Genomic DNA, 24,486 nt, shown 5'->3' on the forward strand with positions numbered 1-24,486 from the left:
CCGACCTGTTCATAGTTAAGATTTCAGGTAACATCAGTGTGAAAAACAGAAACACTACAAACATTTTATAACATATGAAAGATATGGTTGCAGATTTCTACTCTGGTAGGTGGCAGGAGCAAATGTGGAGCTATAGGGTGTCATGCAACAGACATCACATGTATGGCTTAGGTACCAGCACTATGAAACTGCAAAGGGGCCAGAATGGCGTGATCATGGATGAACTTGTATGTAAAAAAAAAAGGTTACAATGCACTTGGAAAGTCAGTTTTAAATAAAAAACAAGGAAAATGGATCATTATTACGTTACTTTCATCTTCTTTTTAAAATGTTTAGGTTGATTTTATGAGCAGGTAATAAAATGAATGATACTGAAAGGTCATTGGTACGTACATGAAAGTATTTTATTTTATAAATTAGATTTGGTAATTTAAACAACATTACTGACATGAAATGAGTACCTATTAAATCTCAATAGAATAACATCCCAGAAGGCCAAATTAGAGCTGCTATTGAACTTCACTGCACGTTACTGAACAGTAAAATGTTAGTAGCGAGAGAAAGCCCACACAAACTGGGACATTACCTATAAACTCCATACAGAAGGTGCTTTGACCAGGAATCCCTCTTCCCATCCTTTCAATGATAAATCCTCACTTTAAATGTCACCTTTCACAGTGTTCCTGGGTAAAAGTCTTATCTTTTTATTTATCATCCCTTTCTCAGTACAAATCAACTGTCAATGTATTATTATAAACAGTAGCTTTGTTAATTATGTAAAAATGTTAGGCACTCTTCACGTTTGCTTAAAGTAATATAATTTTATATGAGAATGATGTAATTTAATAATCCTGCTTGGTGATGCCTGGATTAACCATTTTTAAATTGCATTTAATTCATCCATGTTAAAATATAAGTAAATGTTTTAAATGTGAATCTAAAAAAAAGTTACATGCAGAAACAGTGTGAATCATATCTTATTACATTTTGAATATTTTCCTTATATACATTTTTTGTAATTTAAAATGAAACAAAAAGCAAAATAAGAATAAGAAAGAGCAAAGTAATTTTCTTGCTGCCTTCTCTATGCTTTTCTGTTGTTTCAAGGAGCTGATTGAACTGCTGCTGCTAACGTACCTATTGATCAGCTTTAATGTCACTAGATCAATGCCTCAGGGCTTGGTGTGAACAGGATATGCTGGTATTGCAAATTCAGAAGGAAGGTTTTTCCCTAATATTTCTCTTTTTCATGTATAAGTCTTAATTATGAAGGCTTTGAGATCACTTCAGATTTTTTAGTCCAGTGCCTCCTGACTTACTGGTACAAGAAAAACCCCAAGTATAGCATAATGTTCGCCTTATCTTGATGTTTAGTTATGTAAGAGGCTGAACCTCTCTACTTTTGGCTATAGATCTGAAAATCCCTCATTTTGTGCAGGAAATTGCAGCTTTATGATAAAGAGTAAACCAATGGGTGTCTTCAGCAAAAATAAACAGGACTTGAATTTGTGAATGCCATATCAACCGACCCCAGGGGTTCACCCCCTAATGGTATAGGGGTCAATGTTACTCCTTTTTATCCATCCATTCATTTTCTAACCCGCTGAATCCGAATAGGGTCACGGGGGTCTGCTGGAGCCAATCCCAGCCAACACAGGGCACAAGGCAGGAACCAATCCTGGGCAGGGTGCCAACCCACCGCAGGACACACACAAACACACCCACACACCAAGCACACACTAGGGCCAATTTAGAATCGCCAATCCACCTAACCTGCATGTCTTTGGATTGTGGGAGGAAACCGGAGTGCCCAGAGGAAACCCACGCAGACACGGGGAGAACATGCAAACTCCACGCAGGTAGGACCCGGGAAGCGAACCCGGGTCTCCTAACTGCGAGGCAGCAGTGCTACCACTGCGCCACCGTGCCGCCCACTCCTTTTTATGAAACTTAAAAAAAAAAGTAATATAGGCATGTTGAGTATTGTTTTATACTATTTCAAGGTTGCTGATCACAAATGTGATGATTTGTTTAATATATGAATCTTTAATGATTGTCCTCACCCTCTAAGAGCCACTCCCAGAAGGTTAAAAATTACAAATTTCAAACATGAGCATGCAGGCTATTGTTTTAGACTATTTCAAGTTTAGTGACCATGAATATGATAATATTTTTGACATTTGATTCTTTACTTGTGGTTCTAGCTCTCTATGGTCCTATATCAGAAGGTAAATATTACAAAGTTCTACTAGAATCAAGAATATTTGAACTTTAAACATTAACATTGAATCACACATTCATGTTTATTATGTACTTCTACCTCATGAAGTAAATCATTACATTTCTTATGAACACCGTGAATTAGCGTGGCTTACACTAATTCAGACTTTTTAACTTTGCGCTTCAGTTTGACCAACAGAGCATCCAAAATTCCTTTTACTGCTCTAAAGGCTCACTGGTTTGGAGGTAAAAAGAGAAAAATAACAATTGTGTATGCTACAGCATGCAGGTTTCATAATAGCTTTCAAAATTAAAAGCTATATATTGCCAAATGTTTCTTTTTTAACAATTCCCTCCTCAGCTTACATATTTTGGATGTTCAATACAAGGCTTACACTTTAATTTGGATCTTGCAAACTGATTATGCCAGAAATGATGCATTCATGTTATCATGGAAAACCAGCAAGACTGAAAGTGCAGTACTGTATTCAGAGTATTTAAGAGTCACACAAAGAACCTGGCAAGGGATTTGATTCAAATTTACATCCATCCATCTATTGTTGGACCGACTTAATCGAACTGAGGGTTGCAGGAATCAGGACGTATTCCAGCAGAACAGCAGTATAGGCACCAATCTCTAGCAGGGCCTTCTCTCTCACACACACACACATACACACGCATGCAAGATCATTTTAAATTTAACCTAACATATTGTATGTCATTTGGACGCAGATGAAGAACTCATAAAGACAGGGAGAGGATGTGCAACACCACACAGACTGTGAACTTTGGAACAGTGGGGCAATAGTGCTGTGCCACCAGGATGCCCCTCTGATGCTCTTGTGATGTTCTTATTATCTTTATATTGATAAATACGAAAATGTTTGTAGAAGTGAGTAGGGTATTTTTTTTTTACCAATATGAAATTATGATGGGTTTGCAAATTGTTTCTCTACATTTGTAGAAATTTCAGCACTTTAAGCTGCAAATTATGTTCAGGATTATATGGTAAATTGATTGTTAGCTGTAATCATTTATAACTGTATAATACTGCACACATATTTTATTAGCTGTATGATATATTTCAAAGTCTTCACCATATGACAACATATATTTATTTGTCATACATTTATTTAAAACAGACAATGAAATAACAAATGAAAGGCAAACAAATAAGAAGTTCAGACTTAAAAAAAGAAAACTCACCGAAGTCCATGACATGTGGAAATAGCCACAAAAGATTTTGGCACATCCCGGATTTTGCCTTGATAATAACAGTGCTCAGCACCCTATAAAAAAAAAAGAAAGCAAAAAAGAAAAAATAATTTAACATGAAATTCAATTTGCATTAAGTCCAACTAAAGTGAGAGGTCTGCATATGAGCATTAAATGATTTAATGATAAGGGCTAATCTCACAAAATTATACATATACTCAACTGGCAACCACGATTGCTGCCTCTGGCAGAGCCCCAGTGCACATCTGATGTCTTATTGAAGTTAAATATAACAGATCAGGGAAATGGAGGGCCAATTTCAAGATCAAGAAATTAACTTTGGTTACCTGTTGAATTTCATATGAACTGTTACCAACCTATGAGAAGTATGCTTACATCAAAGTGCTGTTCCATTGGGTTCCATAAATGTCCAGTTGGCCTGGGATATGGAGACTGGGATGAATTTATTTATAATTTATGGTTAATATCAATGTCATGATCTTTAAACCATATATTGACCATTCATGCTATGAATCAGAGCATTGTCATCCTAAAATATTCCTCAACCATCAGGACAGAAATGTTTTAACACAGAATTACCATGATCACTCAGATGTCAAGAAGGTATTCTTCATGCCATAACAGAGCTAGCAGAACCTCAGAAAAACAACCACACAGGTACTCCTCGTGTTGAGGACAAGATGCAGACATTAAATGATGACTCAACTGGCCATATGCCTTTTATTTCTCTCACAGCGTGTTTTTGTATCTCTACACTCATAAAAGTGATTTTTTATTTGTAACACCTCCACCACCCTCCATCTCTATGAAATTCCTTAAGGACTATTCTCAATGAAACTACCGGATTCTGTATTAGTCTGACATTTAAAGTCACATGATGAGGAGTAGCAAGTACGTCTTTTCTTCATGCATGCTGAAGCCCAAATATGAGAGGGTTTGTGAAACAGTAATCGCTAGCTTATGGTGTCTTTCCTCCTAAATTCCATACCAGTGTCACTTTGGCCACTGTTGTTCACATAACATCAGCAAATTGACATGTCTTTGCCACTGAAGCCCTTACTAAATGTGTCCCAAAGCCAGCTTCCTCTTATAGTCACTGAGATATTGCTTTTGAGTCATGGCAACCAACACAACAAACAACTAGGTGTGCCCCGAATATCTACTCTATATAGAGGTAGTCTCCAGGTTACAGACATCCGACCTACGACTTACAAATGGGTCCACAGCTGTGACGTATGCGCCTCAGTAACTGCCGCTCCATCATCTTTGGCCTTGAAATGCTGCAAGCGGTGGCTGGACAGAAGCTGGAGGAGGGCAATTTTGCTGCTTGCGCAGTGCAGTGTCCCTCGGGCGGCTCCCAGCGGCAAGTGGTGACCCATGGTCTATAGTCACCGGGGCTACAGCTATCGCTCATGTGCAGAATGGAGGCTTGATGGGGCAGTTTGCTGCCCGCCCACTACACTGCCACAGCTACTGCTCCTGACTGGACGCAGGCTGGATGGAGCGGAGGCAGGCGTTTCACTACCTGTCCACCACACATGGATGCCCCATTCATTACCAGTGGGCGGCTGGTAATGCTGCAAGTGGTGATCCGGTTGTGGCTGAACGGAGGCCATTGAGGGTGAGCGGGGCGGCAGCACTGTAGTGTGCCTCAGGTAGCTGCCTGTTGAGTGGGGGTGGTGGTGTGCGATTCACTACACACCTTTGGCCACACTGTGTTTGTTCTCGGTAGGCGGACGCTGCAGACAACATACTGTAGTGACATCTCCTCGCCGCCCCCATTCATTCTCAATAGTAAGCCTGCTTGTACTGTTACACACATAGCAGGAAGTTGTCTCTTGTCAGTACATCAGACGTGTTGACAGCAGATGCCTTCCTGCTGTGATAGCATGTACAGTGCTGTGCAGAAGAGCTCATCTTAACCTTTTGTCTTTACCCTTCAAGAATGTCTGATGCAAGTGCTGGTGATACAGTAAAGATGACAAAAACCATCACCATTGAAAATAAAGTAGAAATAATAAAAAGGTCAGAGAGAGGTGAAACTCCATCATTCATTAGCAGAGCACTTGGTTACATTCGGTCAACAATAGCATTTATTAAAATAACGTACCTGTTCCGACTTACATACAAATTCAACATAAGTACAAACCTACAGTCCCTATCTCGTACGTAACCTGGGGAATGCCTGTATATATAAAATCCTAAGCCTAAAAGTGCAATGATTTTGTGCAACAATTTTATGTGACGTCTTTAAGTCACATTTTAAATCAGGCTTATTTTAAAACCTACACATATATGTTTGGTATCATTCTTGTAAGAGCCATTTTCCTAGTTCTATAAAATGTATGAATATTTACTAGATGATAATGCATAAAATATGGGAGGTTCCTAAAACCCCCGTGAATAGAATTGAGTTGGTATTTTCCTGTCATTTCTTAACAGTTTTGAGTAAACAATGTTCTTTAGTAAGTGTTTAGCCTCGCCTTGTGTAAGGTACAGAGGCATACGGTTTTTTAACCGTGTCCTTGAAAGAATTCTTTTTATGCTCGCGTTCGTGCTTATGCATGTCACTGAGCCTGGCGCATATCTAAGTGCCAACAGCCTAAGGGTCTTTTGAGTGTAAAGTAACTCGTAAATTAAAAGATCTAAGTTTTGAACCGTATGTTTAAAGCATACAGAAGAAGAAATAAATAACCTTTAAGTACAGAAGTAACCAAAGCTTCATAAGAAAAACTAAGTTTATAGAAGATACATTTTTCCCTTTTTTTGCCTTTATTCTTTGTGTGTAACTATTTTTCTTTTTATTCTTGTATGGATTATTTGCCTTTAACGTTCACTAAATATTTTTAAAACGAACCTTTGGACTGAGAGATTTCTTTGACACGCGTCTTACCCGTGCCTGACTTCGCCTTATACATCGGCGGCTACAATTCTTTTCAGAGTTTGTCGAACTTTAATGTAATATTGTTAGATTTTCAGATTCTTAATCCATTTTTAAATTATAAACTAAAATATGGACCTCAGTTTAACGGGAATACTCCAATCGGTAAGAGAGTAAATATTTTTTTTCTCATTTAATGACTTTTACTCCATTAAATAATATTAAATTTTTCTTTTACATATTTATAGAATTTAGTGATTTTGAGTCCAAAAAATAATAATTTTTCTTTTGTACACTTACAGATTTTACTAATATTCTGGCCACAACTGGGGGTTGGGTGCTGAAGGCGCTGGGGGGTTGTCGCCCTAGTTTACAAATAATCTTAAACGTGACTTGCTTAAATATATCAATGACTAACCAGTGCTCACTGAAATTGAATCCCTCATTTCTTTAAATGTTTCCTTTATCTTGTTATTAATCTTTCCAAACTGTACTGCTAACAAATGTGCTAGAAGAGGATGTCTGCAATGTTATGCAAGTCACTTGATATCCTGCAGTCCAGCTGTAGAGTAGTTCTGTGAATTTGAATGGATCCACAATCAATGCTATCTATCTAAAACCCCCTTGAGGAATAAGTGAATACTGAAAATGTCAAGAGGTCTTTATGTGGAGTCAAATGCATAAAAAACAAGGTGTAAAGAATAAAATAATTCAGCATACAAAATGCATATTCATGTAATATTCTTTTGAGATCTAACAGCTCTTCATTGAGTGCAAGTGCAGAGCACTGCGAGCAATTCTCAGTTAAAATATCAGAATAGATTATACTATTTACTAAATGAAGAATTGGTGCACATAAAAATGCAGATTTGTAAAACACACCGAGAACAAGGAAGAAGTTGATTAAACATAAATGAAAACCAACAATGTCTCTCCATTAATTAATTGATGACCTACAGCCAGTTGACAATGGAGGAGATTAAAATTGTAAAAGAGAAAATCAAAAACAACATTTCCAAAAGAGAGTTAAAATGCATTCACAGTTAAAATTAACATCAAACTTCCTACATGGCTATTTTAATAAAAGGCCTATTATAAAATAGAAATTCCACAGAAATGCCAAAACATCAAAAGGAAAACAGAACAGAGGCAGAGGCACAGCAGGCTCAACAAATTACTGACAAATTCTGAAAACACTTTATACTCTTCCTTGCAAAGGAAATGTGATTTAGTTTTGGATAAGAGATCACTTTTCGACTGTGTTATGAATTAGGATTTTTCCAACTGAGAAAAATAAATAAAAAAGCAAGCAATGTAACATAGCAAATCACCGTTCATTGCTTGTTGCTGAACATCTAGTAATCTCCTCCCAAATGGTGTTACTCCAAAAGAGTATATGCCATTAAAGAAGAGTTACAATACCACTAAAGAATTAGCAATCATTTTTAGTCCAACACTGATGTATAAGCAGACTGCCATTTTAAATTTAGAATGCTGAAGATGAAAGTGAGAAATATACTTAAATCAAGATTTAAACGAGTATTCATCTTTCACAGGACTGACATAACTATGAAAATATGATCACTCTTACACTTGTGGACATTTCCACGGTTTTGTCATTTTGTCATTACTTAGAATGTATAAGAAATACATTAATGATTCTGTTTAAAATTTAAAAACATAACTTGATGGAAAAACAAAATTTCCATATACACCACAAGGGTGACTGAGGTGATGAATTATTTTTGTTAATATTTTATATTTTAAATAAGTATTTGATTATGAGGAAAAATGAGAATGTTGCAAACTGTATTTGTTTGTGTTAAAAATTTAGGAAGAAGGTGATAAAATAAAATAAGGCAGCTAGTTGCTGAAAGACCACATATCTGAGTTATGAGAAGTGGGGCTCATAGTGTATACAGTATTTATTTCAAAATGGCTTCATTTACAATTGTACTGGAGTATACTGGAAATCTAGCATATAAGTTGAGTTAAATATTTTGTATGCTTTTATTTGTAAGCTAGACAATAGTAGTGTTTCAGGAGGTATGTTTTACATTATTGATAACAATAGCTATACTTTGATGCTTACTAACCAAAAACGTGAAATTTATGAACATGTATCAGACCAGTATGGCAAGGATGACTGTGTTTGGACTTACGTGAGTCTATAAGTCATCCCTGCAGGAACAGTCTACAACTTAAAAAACTAACAGGGAGATGACTTGTACCTGAGTGTTTTCATTGGAAAATGGTCCAGGAATAGACAGGTAAACTAATTCTGTTTGTCTGAAGCATGGCTGTTTATGAGTGGTTTTGGTGGCCATTCTGTCTCACAATGCCTCGTTAAATCATGATTTGTGATAAGAATCGTATAAAGCTGGTCACCTTGCCTTTACCCCTCACACTCTCCATATGGCAATGAAGAGACAACCACCACTCTCTCTTGCATTTTCTCCATGATGAAGACAACTTGGTAACCATATTGAGACAGGAATGCAGCCTGCTTCAGTACTCCATTCAAAAGCCACGTGTTAGCACAAACCAAGTTAGACTGAAAATAAGCTGATAGCCGCCCATAGATGCAAGATGAACTGCTATTTAGGCAGTTTTGCAAGCACTCACATTGTAATGTGCTTCATTATTATTTTAGGGCATATTATCAACTAGCAAAATACCCGCGCTTCGCAGCGGCAAAGTACTGCCTTAAAATTTTTATTAAGAAGAAAATTAAACCTTTTAAAACTGAGGGAAAATATACCAATAATTATTTGTTAAGGATCTCTTTGTATACCACATTGTGAGTTTGGCCCTCCGGTTGTAATATGACCAAGCTGTGCGCTGAGCTTACTCTTGAGCATGCAACGTACAGTTGGCCATGTGAACAGTAATCTTGTTTCAAATCTCACAGCTTGGATTGCTGCTGTCATAATCGGTTTGAGTTTCATGGTTTGTTTCAATTACGACAGTATTTGTAGGACTAGGAGCTTTTGAGAGTTTAAACATTCATAAACATCAAAGTGTCCACTACTGAAATCGTGACCTGTGAATCTAAGATGTTTAAGAGGCATAGGCAGTTGTCGAAAGGTGTAAAATATTTGGCCATTTCGGTACACTTGAAAGCGACAACCGAACAATTCAGCGGCAGCCATCAACTCACATGAAGATCCATAGGTGAAGGCTTAAGCATTTCACTCTTATAGTGCTCCTGTGTAGTATAATTATCTCCTGTACCGTCATCAGTCCACACCTTGAACCAGTCCCAGTCATTCAATACATAAGACACAATGTTCCTCCGGATATCAAGAGTGAGCCTGATATGGCCGTGCAATATGTAACAAAGAGAATGGAAAAGGTAGGTGCCATCTCCGGGCATGGAAACCACTCGGTAAGTGACAGTTCTTTGATCGATGGTGATCACCTTGATAGACATGTTAATGGGGGTACGGTTGGAATGATAAAGGAAATGGGTACCTGAACAATGTAAAGTAAGTCTAAAATACTACACAATAACTATAATCGTAATAAACGAACAATAAAACAGCTGAGAAGCCATGAATTAAATAAAAAGGCTGTAGTTATCAGCAGGGAGACGTGAATCCCGTGGCAAAGCAAGGAAGGGAATGTAGAGGCTGGAGCGACAGACAGGCTTATATAGGCAGGCAGCCAACAATGTGGGAGGTGTTGGGATGGGGACCCAACACCGCTCACACGTGACCGAGCTGCAGGCTATGGACGATATATGTACGTAAGTAGGATTCAGTTAGCGTTGGGAACCCGAGTACCAAATTTCTTGAAGCTGGGCCCATAAGTAAAAAAAACCGCTAGAAAGGATCAATATGGCGGCCGACAGTAGCATCATACTACCAAAATAAGTACATACATTGGTCTCGGTTAGCGCAGGAAAGCCGCCTACCAAATTTCGTGAAGATGGGGCCATAAATAAGAAAGTTCAACACGGACATTGTTGTAGAATTTCGAAATGAAACCTGCTTTTGTAAGTAAGCTGTAAGGAATGAGCCTGCCAAATTTCAGCCTTCTACCTACACGGGAAGTTGGAAAATTGGTGACGTTGGAAAGTTCAATATGGTGGCCGACAGTGGCGTCATACCATCGAAATGAGTAAGTACATCGGTTTCGGTTAGCGCAGGGAAGCCGTCTACCAAATTTCGTGAAGATGGGGCCATAAATAAGATAGTTCAACATGGCGGACGTTGTCAACCGTTATCAACCGTTATGACCGTTGTGTAGAATTTCGAAATGAAACCTGCTTAACTTTTGTAAGTAAGCTGTAAGGGATAAGCCTGCCAAATTTCAGCTTTCTACCTACATGGGAAGTTGGAGAATTAGTGATGAGTCAGTGAGTGAGTCAGTGAGTGTGAGTGAGTGAGTGCCAAAGTCAGTCAGTCAGTCAGTCAGTCAGTCAGTCAGTCAGTCAGTCAGTCAGTCAGTCAGTGAGTGAGGGCTTTGCCTTTTATTAATATAGATAATACAGAGAAGAGGGGACGGAGTGCTAAAGCACCTGAACACAAACTGCTCAGTGTATGGGATTTAGGACATTTTCTCAAAGTCTACTCAATAACACGTATAACGGAGAAAATAGGGTCACCATAGGATCCTACAAGACAAAATAAAGATTTTACAAAGATCGTCTAAAATAAAGTCAATCTTCTCTTCCACTTACTGTATTATGGATGCTAGGGGAGCTGCTGCCCCATTGAAGCCACCAGACAGACGTCCTAGACACACTTGTAAAAGCACAAAGAACATTTTAATAATAATATTCTTCAATAAAGTGCACCAAGCACCACACAATCCACAATTCTTCCAATAATTAATCAATACAATAATCATAAGCAATAATCCACAATCCTCCACTCCCAACAGCTGTGTCACTCTACGACCCAACTCCGGCTCAGTCTGCTGGGGTTTTTCAAAGTCCTTTTAACTCGGGAAGTATTTCTTCTCCGGGTCAACACCACATCTTCCTTTATCAATTGTCCCGGAAGTACTGCGGGCTTTCGTCATCGTGACCCCGAAGTACTTCCGGGTTATTGTCCTCATAATATCCCCCTGGTACTTGGTGATCTCCTCCTGACGGCACCCACAGCTCCCAACAGGGCTGAGGATACGGACTCCATGTCCCATGCTGCCCTGCAGGAATCCGAGAACCCATTTCCATCCAAGGGAGCTGCCATCTGTAAATTTTTGTTTTTAATAACAGCACTGCTGCAAAGATTCCTACATCAAATGCACTGTCCACGTTTAAGTGGAGCATTTGGAGTCATTTTGTTTTTACTGCTAAAATGAAATATATAGTTTGTAGCATTGATATAACGCTACAAACTAGGACAATCTTTCTAAATGAACATGGCAGGAGAGATTAATCACCATTTATGCAACATTTAGAATTTACAAACTGATGCAATCAAACAGAAAGAAGAAAACCAAGTAACATTTGTGTTGGTTCCTTCTATCCAAATTGTCTGCAAAGGAGGTCCAAGGTCCAAGAACAAAAACAAAGAAGATGACAGTCTTATGGTTAGTTAACACTGAAATTTTATCAACATCTAAGAATGAAATAGAACTGAACGTGTTTAGCTTCTACATAAATAGCAATGTAATGTTCCAAATGTACAACATGACAACATAAACTTACATAGCATCACTATCTTTAAATACATATTCACACAATCGAGTTTAAATATGACACATTTTGACTGTTTGACAGCATATGTTTGTTCAACTTTCAGTTTTAGACAATGTGTCATTGTGTGCGCATTTTGTACCTTAACAGAGTACACTCAGTCACCGTATGGATTGCTGAGGTACTTGATACCTATTTTCACAATTAAATATTTAAGTGATATAAACTGAGTAAATGGATTGTTGTCACATTAGATATAATAAATTGTCCCAAATTTTTTTCATATAGGGGTATCATTTCAACTTCACTTTTAGTCATTAAAAAAAGGAACAATAAATTTCAACACACTTCAAAACTGAATCGCAATACAAAATCATAATATCATCGTATTGTGACCCAAGTATTAGGATAACATTATATTATGAGGTCCTAATTTGCACAATTATAATCGAATGCCATTGTGGTTTTAATGTACATTAACACAATACCTGAGGCACATAAAAATGCAATTTCAAAAGTTATTCACTCGAAGCCAAAGAGGTTATATTATTTGCCAATGACATAACATGTTATATTATTAATACTTATTTGAACCTCTGTACCACAAAACCAGTTGTTTTATTGTGAAAACTGCTGTATTGTCATAAGAGGTAATACACTAGCCTCCTGGGTTCTTTTTCTATTGGTGAAGTCTGTACCTTAGCTTTTTGACTGTGTTTGACATATACAGCCCATAGTAATCATCACTGGGCACTTCAGCAATGATAGGCTGCACACTTCTGGGACTACAACTTCACCCAGTCTTCCACCGCTGAGAGGACTGTACAAGAATGACTCCCTGTTTTCTTGTAAGACCTAAGTTTGACAGGAACAACCATAACCTTTCAGTGAATTCTGGTGTCAGTAAACACAAGGGAATTTTACTGATATAATCACAGCCTTTATTTCATCACAACCTATGTACTGTAAGTTTACTTGCAGAGAAGCCAGAGATAGCAAACATCAAAAAGTTAAATGGATGAAATCAAGCTTCATACCACGTAGTTAGCCTTGAGTTTACAGAGTCAGGAGTCGTCCAGAGAGGATCAGACAAGCCTTTGCAGGTGGCAAGTTTCAAAAGGAGAATTTGTAGAAAAGCCAAAATAAAAAGAACCAAGACACTCTAAAACTCTCTGTTTTATACAGGCAATGACTGGCCGTGTAAGATTAATAGAAACAAAGCAATAGTTTAATCATGCTAAAACTGAACATGAACTTGTCAATGGTCATGTTATTTGTCTGATCATTACTACATTGCTAATGTGCAAGTTGAAAAAGTCTCAATCACTTATACTCTTATCTTCATGGAAACATACAAACAACTCCTCATCTCAAGTTTAAAGCTTGCATGAATGATCTGTTAACCATGGCACTATATAACTGTTTTTTTGATATTTGCATACATCCCATCAGCCCTTAAACTGCTTTCTTTTTGGCAATCACTTACTCATCCCAGCCATGTTAAATCCTTTAGTTTTTTTCTAGAACATCTACATTTGTCTTCTGTTCTGTTAATTTAAAAGCTGCATCTTCATCTTCTCTAAATTATTCTACTTCCAAATGGTATGGTGTGGTATATTATATTAATATTTTACATTAAATATTATGAGTCTTATTTACCAAACTGTAAAAAGGACTATTTTTCTCCCCAATACACAGATGTTAATTAAAAATAAAAATGCTAAAGTAAGAGTGCAAAGGGCTGCAAGAAAACTTCATTGTTTATCAACATTTAACTGAAAAACCTGACGAGATAAACAGCTAGAGCACTCCAAATATACAGCGAACACTACACAGAATAGTGTCAAGATGTTCAAAAGTGCAACACTACAGATTCACGTTTGAAGCACGACAAGAAAGTTAAATTCATTTTAAATATGCTGCATACAAGGAAGATTCCTGGCTTTTAGTCTGCTGCTGTAAGGCGAGCTTTGGGATTAAGTAGGTTAGGTGATGGATGAATGGAAGGTAATAAATTTAACAATACAGCACACTGCTACCTGATTTGAAATTTACTGGTATGAGAAGGATTGTACCTCTGATGCTTCTAACATATATGATCAGCTTCTTATTTAGATTGCTTTTGCCAACAAAACTAAAATTTTACACATTCTAGTTGACAGCACTGAAGTACACAGACCATATTACTGACTTCGGTTTTTTAAACTTACAAAGTTTGTTGTTGTCACAGCATCCATGCTTAAATGAAGTCATAAAACTCAAAAATGATATAAAATATTTAAAAGGGCCATTCCATCCTGAAGTAATTACCAACTTTGACATACTAATTCTTGAAAACAATTGCAGACTTTAGTACATTAATCTGAAAAAGATCCATTCATAATAAAAGCATAATGTACTGTATATGAGAACTTAATATTCCACAGACAGGCTATTTACCTGCCTGTCACAACCACCCGAAGCTAAAATGATGGCAGTCATTGAAGTCAGAAAGTCAAATGAGAAAATCTGTATGAAGAGAAGCTCGGTTAATACACAAAGGAAGTAAATAAAGTGTCAGGGGGACTATTGTGAGATGGTCATTTATTATATACATACAAGCTAGCATAATGCTGACAGATATCAGCCTCAAAATATAATGCACGCATCATACTCTTTATTATTTGTCCATTTATGCAAGCAGGCTAACTCTGGAGTTTACTGGAACATTTCCGGTTTGTTTAAAAGTGTATGATGGAATATTTACTGAATTGGGAAATGAGGAGACTGGTTGAAAAGAGCAACACCCACTGCAATGGAATGGTTACCCAGGTAATGTTGAGAGTGTGTGTGTGAGAGGGGCTGCTATCTCACCAAAATCATCAGATATGCCAAGTTTAGTTTAATTGTACCATGTAGATTCTTATGTGGAACATGCAATTAAATAAAACTGTAATAATTATAAGTGCTATAAAAAGAAGTAATGACATCAGGCAAAGCTCACGGGAACAAAGGACCTCACTTGACTAGCTACAGTATGTCAGCCAGCAAACGCTATTAGCAAGTATGCATGAACATTCTGGAACTAAATATATGTAAAGATAATTGTAGATTAGGCATACAGTATGATATATTTGGGGAAAAACACTCAACATATTATTACTGAATATTCACTTTCTAAACTAATTTTTCCATCACATGGTTTCAGGGAGCTGTCACCTATCCCAGCATTAGTGTACTACTTCAATTGCTTTCAGGTTGTACAAAAGTGTATCCTTAAACAGGTAAGCATGTGCCATTACAAAGTCATACTCATCACTGCACTGATCTAACCATGTCTGCTGGCGCACTGTGGTCCCACAGCTTTTTTTGCTGTAGCCTAGGCATGAGGACATATCACATTTTGTTCTTCTTCTTCTTCTTTTGGCTGCTCCCAATAGGGGTTGCCACAGCAGATCATCTTGTTTCATATCTTCCTGTCCTCTACATCTTGTTCTGTTACACCCAACTCCTGCATGTCCTCTCTCTCCATATCCATAAACCTTCTCTTGGGCCTTCCTATTTTCCTCTTTCCTGGCAGCTCCGTTCTTAGCATATTTTCCCAATATACCCAGCATCTCTCCTCTGCACATCTCCAAACCAACACACTCTCACCTCTCTGACATTGTCATCCTTGTTAGAAAATTGCAGAATTGTATTTGTTCAATGTTTACACTGTGGTCAGGTGCAAAAGTGACAAGTCACGCTAAAGTTAAAGTTTGGATGTCACGCGGGCTGCCCCATTTAATTAACTAAATTGACCAACAAAAATAACGCCTCTTGGTGTTTATACTTCTTGCCCTCAGGCTCAATATAAACAAACAGGTTTGGCTCTAGTCACAGATTTAGGATCTATCAGACAGGAGCTCCATCCGCTGGGTCATTCTGGTTGCCAAAAGACACCTCCTTCTGGGTAGTCGGGTTTCTTAATGCTGGGTAACCGTAAGGGGTGGGGCTAAGTGCCCTCACTGTGTGGAAAAATAGCAACAGCTCCCCCTGTTGTCCTGGTGGGTTTTTACATACTTCTAAAAAGCCCATGAGAAGATCCTCTGACGCACACGTGTGACAACACACAGACTAAGTCAATTAAACTGCACAGTATTTACCATTTGAAATCGCAAAAAGTCACCACAATATATGAAAGGGCCCATCTCAGCCACAGCACTCTGAAACAAGGAATGAATTAAGAACAATGAATATGGAGTGCTCACGATCTCACAAAGTAAGTGCATCTGAAACTTTGGAATCAAGAAATTACAGACAGGCTAGCAACTGGTATCCAGGACAAAGGATACAGATAATATCAGATTATAGAGGTTACTGGCTTCTGGCGGCAGAGCATCTGTATGACAGTGTGATCAGCTCATCTGTCAATTGTGCAGCACACACATCAGTTAGTTTTAAAGTCATTCCATGTGTATCCATCCATCCATCCATCCTTTATCCAACCCGCTATATCCTAACTACAGGGTCACGAGGGTCTGCTGCAGCCAATCCCAGCCAACACAGGGCGCAAGGCAGGAACAAATCCCGGGCAGGGCGCCAACCCACCGCAGGATATCAGATTAACATTGAAAAAAGGTATGTAGGCTAACATGCCAGTTGGAGCAAATCAAAAGTTAAAACCTTGGAACAGAGTACCAGTGTGACAGATAGAAACAAGAGTGATCATTTGAAAATAACGTGCATTTTAGAATGAAAAGGGAGAAGCGTGTGATATTCCTAAACACCAATGCCAGAAAGAGTCAAAATAGATTTATTTCAGTATAATTGTAGCCAGCATCACCAGAAATACAAGCCATTGGGAATTAAAAATTTCAAGTGCCCTAAATATGGTAAGAGAAGAACAACAACTAAAGTACAAGACTCCAGTAAGCAGTGCAGTTAATGATTCAGAAAACAGATCTCAGCATAAAAACATCACATACATTCTCAGAACTAAAAATTCCAACACAAAAACTAAAAAATGCATTGACCAGTTCAAGAAAGTCTTGCAGGGAGACTCCCATGCGTACTGTTATGCGTTAGTAAAATTCTTCCTAAGTAACTTTTGAATGCTGGTCCTTGTAGTCTCACTTTTGCTCTGTTTAAAGACTAGACTTTTATTTTATTGTTGGTTCCTGCCTTGAGCCCAGTGTTTACGAGATAGGCTCCAGTCCCAGCCCACCACCAACATGAACTGGATAAAGTGTGTCTGGCAGTTTTATGTTACTTTTCAAAATCATTTTGCCACTGAGGATTCACTGAACAGTATAGTCCCTAATAATGTGTGTCCTTTCAACTCCATTAGCAGAAGACGTCCTTGTACCATTGACTGAAAGCAAACCACAATAAGCTGAAATGACAAAAAAGTGGTGTTATTTGTTTGGGCTCAGAATAAAACAGCAACTCTTCTAGATACAGTGCATCTAGAAAGTATTCACAGCACATCACTTTTTCCACATTTTGTTATGTTACAGCCTTATTCCAAAATGGATTAAATTCATTTTTTTCCTCAGAATTCTACACACAACACCCCATAATGACAATGTAAAAAAAGTTTACTTGAGGTTTTTGAAAATTTATTAAAAATAAAAAAAATTGAGAAAGCACATGTACATAAGTATTCACAGCCTTTGCCATGAAGCTCAAAATTGAGCTCAGGTGCATCCTGTTTCCCCTGATCACCTTTGAGATGTTTCTACAGCTTAATTGGAGTCCACCTGTGGTAAATTCAGTTGATTGGACATGATTTGGAAAGGCACACACCTGTCTATATAAGGTCCCACAGTCGATAGTTCATGTCAGAGCACAAACCAAGCATGAAGTCAAAGGAATTGCCTGTAGACCTCTGAGACAGGATTGTCTCGAGGCACAAACCTGGGGAAGGTTACAGAAAAATTTCTGCTGCTTTGAAGGTCCCAATGAGCACAGTGGCCTCCATCATCCATAAGTGGAAGAAGTTGGAAACCACCAGGACTCTTCCAAGAGCTGGCCAGCCATCTAAACTGAGGGTACCTAGTACCTAGAAGTCATTTAATCAAGAATAGCTTCAACAGAGTAAAGTAGAAAAAAAATAAGAATTATCTTAAGTGGCTGAGATGGAGGAAAACATTAATTTGCTCAAGAGTAGAAAAACGGGCTGGGAACTAAAGAAAATGCTGTTCACTGATCAAATCATTGAACCTTGAAGAATGTAGAACTCATTTCTAATTTATTTTAGTTCTAAATCTTGATGAAAATATGTACTGATTATTTATTTTCTGAAAGACAAACTGAAGTTTAGACTTCCTTTTAAAATATCTAAAACAAAGAAGTTTACTAAGCGTATGCTTTATGCATATAAGATGGCAATCTTCACTTTGCTGCATGAGGGAATTAGAGCCCATCAAAACAGTAATGATATGGCTGATGGAAAAAACTGAGAGTTCTCAAAAATGTCCCAGAGACTATAAAATGTATTTAACCTATATTATTATCATATGTATACCAGGTTACCAAAACACCACAAATAACAAACACTAATAGAACCTGAGAGGAGTCCCCATGGACTATGATGTTTGCTGATGGCACTGTGATCCGTAGCAATAGTAGGGAGCAGGTTGAGGAGACCCTGGAGAGGTGGAGATATGCTCTAGAGAGGAGAGGAATGAAGGTAAGTAGGAACAAGACAGAATACATGTGTGTAAATGAGAGGGAGGTCAGTGGAATGGTAAGGATGCAGAGAGTACAGTTGGTGAAGGTGGATGAGTTTTAAATACTTGGGATTGACAGTACAGAGTAATGGGGATTGTGGAAGAGCGGTGAAAAAGAGAGTGCAGGCAGGGTGGAATGGGTGGAGAAGAGTGTCAGGAGTAATCTGCGACAGACGAGTATCAGCAAGAGTGAAAGGGAAGGTCTACAGGACGGTAGTGAGACCAGCTATGTTATATGGATTGGAGACGGTGGCACTGATCAGAAAGCAAGAGACAGATCTGGAGGTAGCAGAGTTAAAGATGTTAAGATTTGCACTTGGTGTGATGAGGATGGATAGGATTAGAAATGAGTACATTAGAGGGTCAGCTCAAGTTGGATGGTTGGGAGACAAAGTCACAGAGCCGAGATTTTGTTGGTTTTGGACATGTGCAGAGGAGAGTTGCTGAGTATATTGGGAGAAGGACGCTAAGGATAGAGCTGCCAGGTAAGAGGAAAAGAGGAAGGCCTAAGAGAAGGTTTATGAATGTGGTGAGAGAGGACATGCAGGTGATGGGTGTAACAGAGCAAGATACAGAGGACAGAAAGATATGGAAGAAGATGATCCACTGTGGCAACCTTTAACGGGAGCACCCGAAAGAAGAAGAAGAAGAAGTGAATACCCACAACAGCACAAACTTTTTCTTGAATTTTTCATAGCAGGTACCATAAGGAAGATAAAAAGAACTGTGCACTGTTGCTTGAAATTTAAGAGTATGTCAGTTGAAACTCAGAAATTGCTAAAGCCTCTGGAGAGAGTCTCAATCCTTTCCTTAAAACTCTAACTCAAATATGAAAGGTTGAAATATAGATGTCAACCATTCAAGGTAACTTAACCCCATTTCAAGGTGGCTAAGGTCATTTGTAACCAAGCAAAAGTAACTGAGCTGTCATTTTTTCCTGCCTAGAGTTTGTTCACAAGTGAATCGAGTTTGACTGCCTTAAAGAAACAAGAACATATTTTTGACGGTGTGTAATATTAAATGATTCAGAAACATGAATGTTTGTGAAAAGAGGACCGAAGCAGATTAGAGCCATCTGAAACGTGAATATGAAATTAATCAAGTGGGTATATACCATAAAATTATAAAAAAGAAAATCTTGTAAGAAACACAAAAAAAAGAGAAGAAAATGTTTTGTGTCTTAAACCAAGAAATAAACCATGAGGGCCCTCAAAGATGTTATTCAAATAAAATTAAGACGCTTGTATGTGAACATTAAGTAAAGAACAATGGACCGAAAGATGTGGAGAAAGTCCATGCCTTAACCCCCCTCTATAGCAGGTTACGTGATGTTTGCAGAACTCTAAATATTCTACACAGAGTACAGCGACCCACCTGCTAAGGTTTATGCTCTGGACTCAGCCTGAGCAAACATTTTGCATATAGTCATTTTTTATGCAGTAAAACGTGTCTGTATGGTAGCAATATTTTAGCTATATAATGCCAACCAGTTCATACATTTACATTACACTATGCTCATAAAGTTTGAGTTTTTGCTTGTCATTGGTGAGTTTATGTGACACCATACATGTGGTACATTTAATCTTTGACTAGACTAGACTAAATGACAACAACCACAATAAAAAATCTTCAAGAAAACAATTTGCACTTACATTTCTGGAACTTTTAGATTGTAAAGGGTTAACTAATAAACAACTGCAGAGGAGATCTCATGCACCGTATTGATTAGCCAACTTGCTGTATCATCTTAAACTATGTGCCCTATCTCAGGAAAAGGCATAAAGGTAATCGATCAACGGGAAGTCAGAGTTTCAACAACCTCTCACCCCCACCCATCGCTTTCCGTTCTAATGTATTCCAACCGTGCACTGAGCACTTCACCACAGGGCTTTATATGTCTCATCTAAGAGAGAAGTGCCCACGTTTAGCAGTTATATGTCCATTAAGCCCCAGACTAGAATATGCTCTTTCTCAGGTTCACTGCTGACTGCTTAAATGCAGAGGCTGTTAGCTGCAGATCATTTATCCAGATTTCACTTCAAGCTTATTATGTCAGTAGAAAAGCACTGAATTTTGTTTTTAAGAACAAAGCACAGACAGCTGATACGCACGCCTGCCAAGCATTTCATCAGAAAATAACAGAATGACTCAGTTAACATTTAACATTATCATTAAAACCCCTTTGTCAGTGCACTCAGTAACATTTGCACTGAGCTCTGTGTTCTAACAGAAAGAACTACACAAAGGAGGCCATCATGGTAATGCTCGGGTTTGAACATTAGCAAGGGTTTGAACATTACAACAGTTTTTCCAATTTTTCCAGTTCGCTGATGACACTGCTATCGTAGGCTGCATCAGGAGTGGGCAGGAGGAGGAGTATAGGGACCTAATAAAGGACTTTGTTAAATGGTGCGACTCAAACCACTTACAACTGAACACCAGCACAACCACGGAGCTGGTGGTGGATTTTAGGAGGCCCAAGCCTCTCATGGACCCTGTGATCATCAGAGGTGACTGTGTGCAGAGGGTGCAGACCTATAAATATTTGGGAGTGCAGCTGGATGACAAATTGGACTGGACTGCCAATACTGATGCACTGTGCAAGAGAGGTCAGAGCCGACTATACTTCCTTAGAAGACTGGCGTCCTTCAACATCTGCAATAAGATGCTGAAGATGTTCTATCAGACGGTTGTGGCAGGCGGCCTTTTCTACACGGTGTTGTGCTGGGGAGGCTGTGTTTCTCCTATAAAGTTTAAATAGTTTTTATACAAGAGTGCCACAGTTTTTTTTTCTTTGTGTATAAAATTTTGTAATATATTTCAATTTCAGTTGGCGTAGACAGCAGCAAGACAACAAATGCCACACTAAGATTAATGTTGTTTCTCTTTTTAAATGGGCTTAAGGAAAGCAACTAGAATGCTGTAAAATAAGTAAACGCCACCAATGTACTGATAGACACTGTTTCTCCACCACCATTAACAAATTGTTATGGTAGGCTTCTTCCGGGAGGTAGCTGGGAGTGCCTAGTGGGGTAGGATCTCAACAAGAAAACAGTTGAAGATTTTGCCCTTATTAGAGGTTAATATGGTTATTTTTACACAGAAGGTAGTTTTCTTCCATCTTGAGATTTTTGTTTGAATGTATCTGCTTTCTATTATGGTAGAAGACAGAAGGATGCATGAGCATTCACCACAACATTTATACAAATTATACAGTATGTTTCAAAAACTGTGACAGGCTGGCCCCCTGTCCAGGTGTTGTTCCTGCTTTGTGCCCATTAGTTGCTGTGATAGGCTCCAGTTGCCCCGCAACCCTTCTCTGGATAAGCAGAGTGAAAAACTGATTGATTGAAAAATGAAATGTATGGCATACTTTTGGGATGACCAATCTGGGGGGACTGTGACATGTCAAATGCTGGAACATCCTCATGGAGTCATGGATCGACACTGTAGTTTTCAGGGTATTTTAATGGTCATTGGATATGTCACAGCAATATATTTTGGTAGGAGGTGACAACCACTTTTGTCACCATACATGCACTGTACATTATTACCCTAAAAATCTTAAACAGTCAAACGTTTATTCATTCATCCTTATTGTGAAACCTGTTATTTCATTGTATGGACACAGCAAGCCAAAAGCTATCCCAGCAGCATTGTTTTAATATGTTTTATAAAAATGATCTCTCTCATACAGCCCTCCCAGAGAAAAGTACTGAAGCATGTTGTGGTCATAACCAGTAAAAATGAAACTGTCATCATAAATAACCAATACACAATTAAAGAAAATAACAAAAAAAACTTCTTAGGTTGTATTTAGAGGGAGTGTACCCCATAAAATATTTGTTACTTTAAAACACATTGGAAATTCAACAAAATCATTAAACCTAATTTAATAATGTAAATCGACCCAGAGGCAGATGAAGGAATCACATTTGTTATTGTAAACAGAGACCTTTAAATATTCTTCTTCTTCCTTAGAAATATTATTAGAAATTGTAAGCATTGTGTTTTCTATTCTCTTTTTTTCTGTGATGGAACAATAATTGAAAACTTTTATAACAATGTCTATAACCTTATTAATGTCAGGAGAAATGTAAAATTTGCTCATCATGTGTGCAAATATAAGGACATACTCACAGCAAACATTGTTCTGAGATGTTTTAGGGCATGTTACTTCTTATTTCAGATAAAGACATAAGTTTTGAGGTAAGGCAATAGTAATACTGATCATGGCAGAGTGGCAGCAGGTTCTATATGTCGATTATGTACAGTAAGTATTTCACAGTACTCTGTACACCAGACAGTACTGAACTTATGGAAATGGTGTGGTATGGATTACATGCTGGGCCACTACATGACTACAGTTTGGTGAACTTGATACATTGTAGGATAACTTGAAATGACTTCCTAACTGTTTTAACTGTTCACATGCCCGTGGTGATCATGAAATTATTGGTAATGCAGCTTGACAACCTATCTAAAGCATGTCTTAATTTACACTTGCTGAGATACTGTATCTGCTCTTTGCATGGGCTATTGGCTTCTGTAACTGCTACATAAACATGAACTATAAATAATTTACAACTGAAAGTTAAATTCTTGAACATAACTAGACAAGATGACAGACAAAAAAAAATGTACATTCTAGGTTACATTAAGCTATCTTAAACATGCCCAAATATTTCAGAAACATTTGTCAAGCCATTTTTATGTGATGCTGTAACAAACACAATTTTAAGCTTATTTTGAGCATGTTCATTAAGAATTTATTATTATTATTTGTTTTTTTGGATAGCACAGTTGTGCTGTGCACTGGTGCTATCTGGGCTCAAATCCCTCAATAAGTTGTTTTCTGTGAGGAGTTTGCCTGTTCTTCCTACGTCTGCAACAGCTTTGCTCCGAGCACTACAGTTTTTTCCTATCACATCCCAAAAGATGTTCAGGTAACATTAATTGTTGTTATTTGAATATGAAAACCTGTATAACAGTTCTATATTAGCTCTATTGGATTTGCAATGTTAGGTTTCAGAGCTCTTTTAGGACCTCTCCCAACAGGATGACACACTGAAGTGCAACTGTCATGTCTGTGGAGGACTGCTTGTCTATTGCTGAGGCAACTACAGGTTCGCAGTGCAGCAACAGAGCGCCGTGGAAACCACCACAAGCTGAACGACATCTCGCTATACGCACCTGTTGCCGATGGGTGACGCAAGGGACATTATAAATTCAGGGAACAGTATAACTTAGCCACTGACCTGACTTTGCCCGTTTGCTCTGTCTGTGTATAGGTGAGCGGTAGCTCCCGCTGCAATAAATAGCCCTGCTGTTCCTGTTTCAAGTTGAATAAAGCTGGTTTTGCTAAAGTGCTGAGACTCAGCCTCATGTTTTGGGGTGTAAGACAGTGTCTCAACACGATTGTGGTGCTATTTTGTACTTTGCTTCTCCCACAGATGCCATCATTTTCTTGTTTGTTGTTTTACCTTATTTGATATGTGTGTCCTGTGATGACACTTGTAACACTGTTCTAAATGACATCAGTGTGCTTTTTTCTACATCTAACTTTTGGATTAGTTAGGGAAAGGATAATACAGACCTTTTTGCATTTTTTTTTGGACTTTTTAGCATACCTTGTTTTAGTACATTGCACCTTGGTGATTGATTTTGTCATGTTAAATTTGGTACTTGCCCCTTGTCTTTCATTTGGTCATTTTGACCACAATTATTAAGTATGTTAATTCGTAATTGACATACATGGCCACAATGTTGACTAATATGTAGGTGTGCGCGTGAGATGGTCCTGGCATGGA

General features: G+C 38.1%; 1 protein-coding gene across 1 annotated transcript in view; it reads right to left on the minus strand.

Moving 5' to 3' along the window:
* The window catches only part of adam22 (ADAM metallopeptidase domain 22), a 418,045-nt gene that overhangs the window by 226,208 nt on the left and 167,351 nt on the right, over window positions 1-24,486 (minus strand). The window contains exon 5 of the mRNA XM_039737656.1: window positions 3,427-3,509. Coding sequence (XP_039593590.1) covers window positions 3,427-3,509 — 83 coding nt within the window. The remainder of the gene's footprint in view (window positions 1-3,426; window positions 3,510-24,486) is intronic.

This window comes from Polypterus senegalus, chromosome 15 (genome assembly GCF_016835505.1).
Source record: "Polypterus senegalus isolate Bchr_013 chromosome 15, ASM1683550v1, whole genome shotgun sequence".
Lineage (NCBI taxonomy): Eukaryota > Metazoa > Chordata > Cladistia > Polypteriformes > Polypteridae > Polypterus > Polypterus senegalus.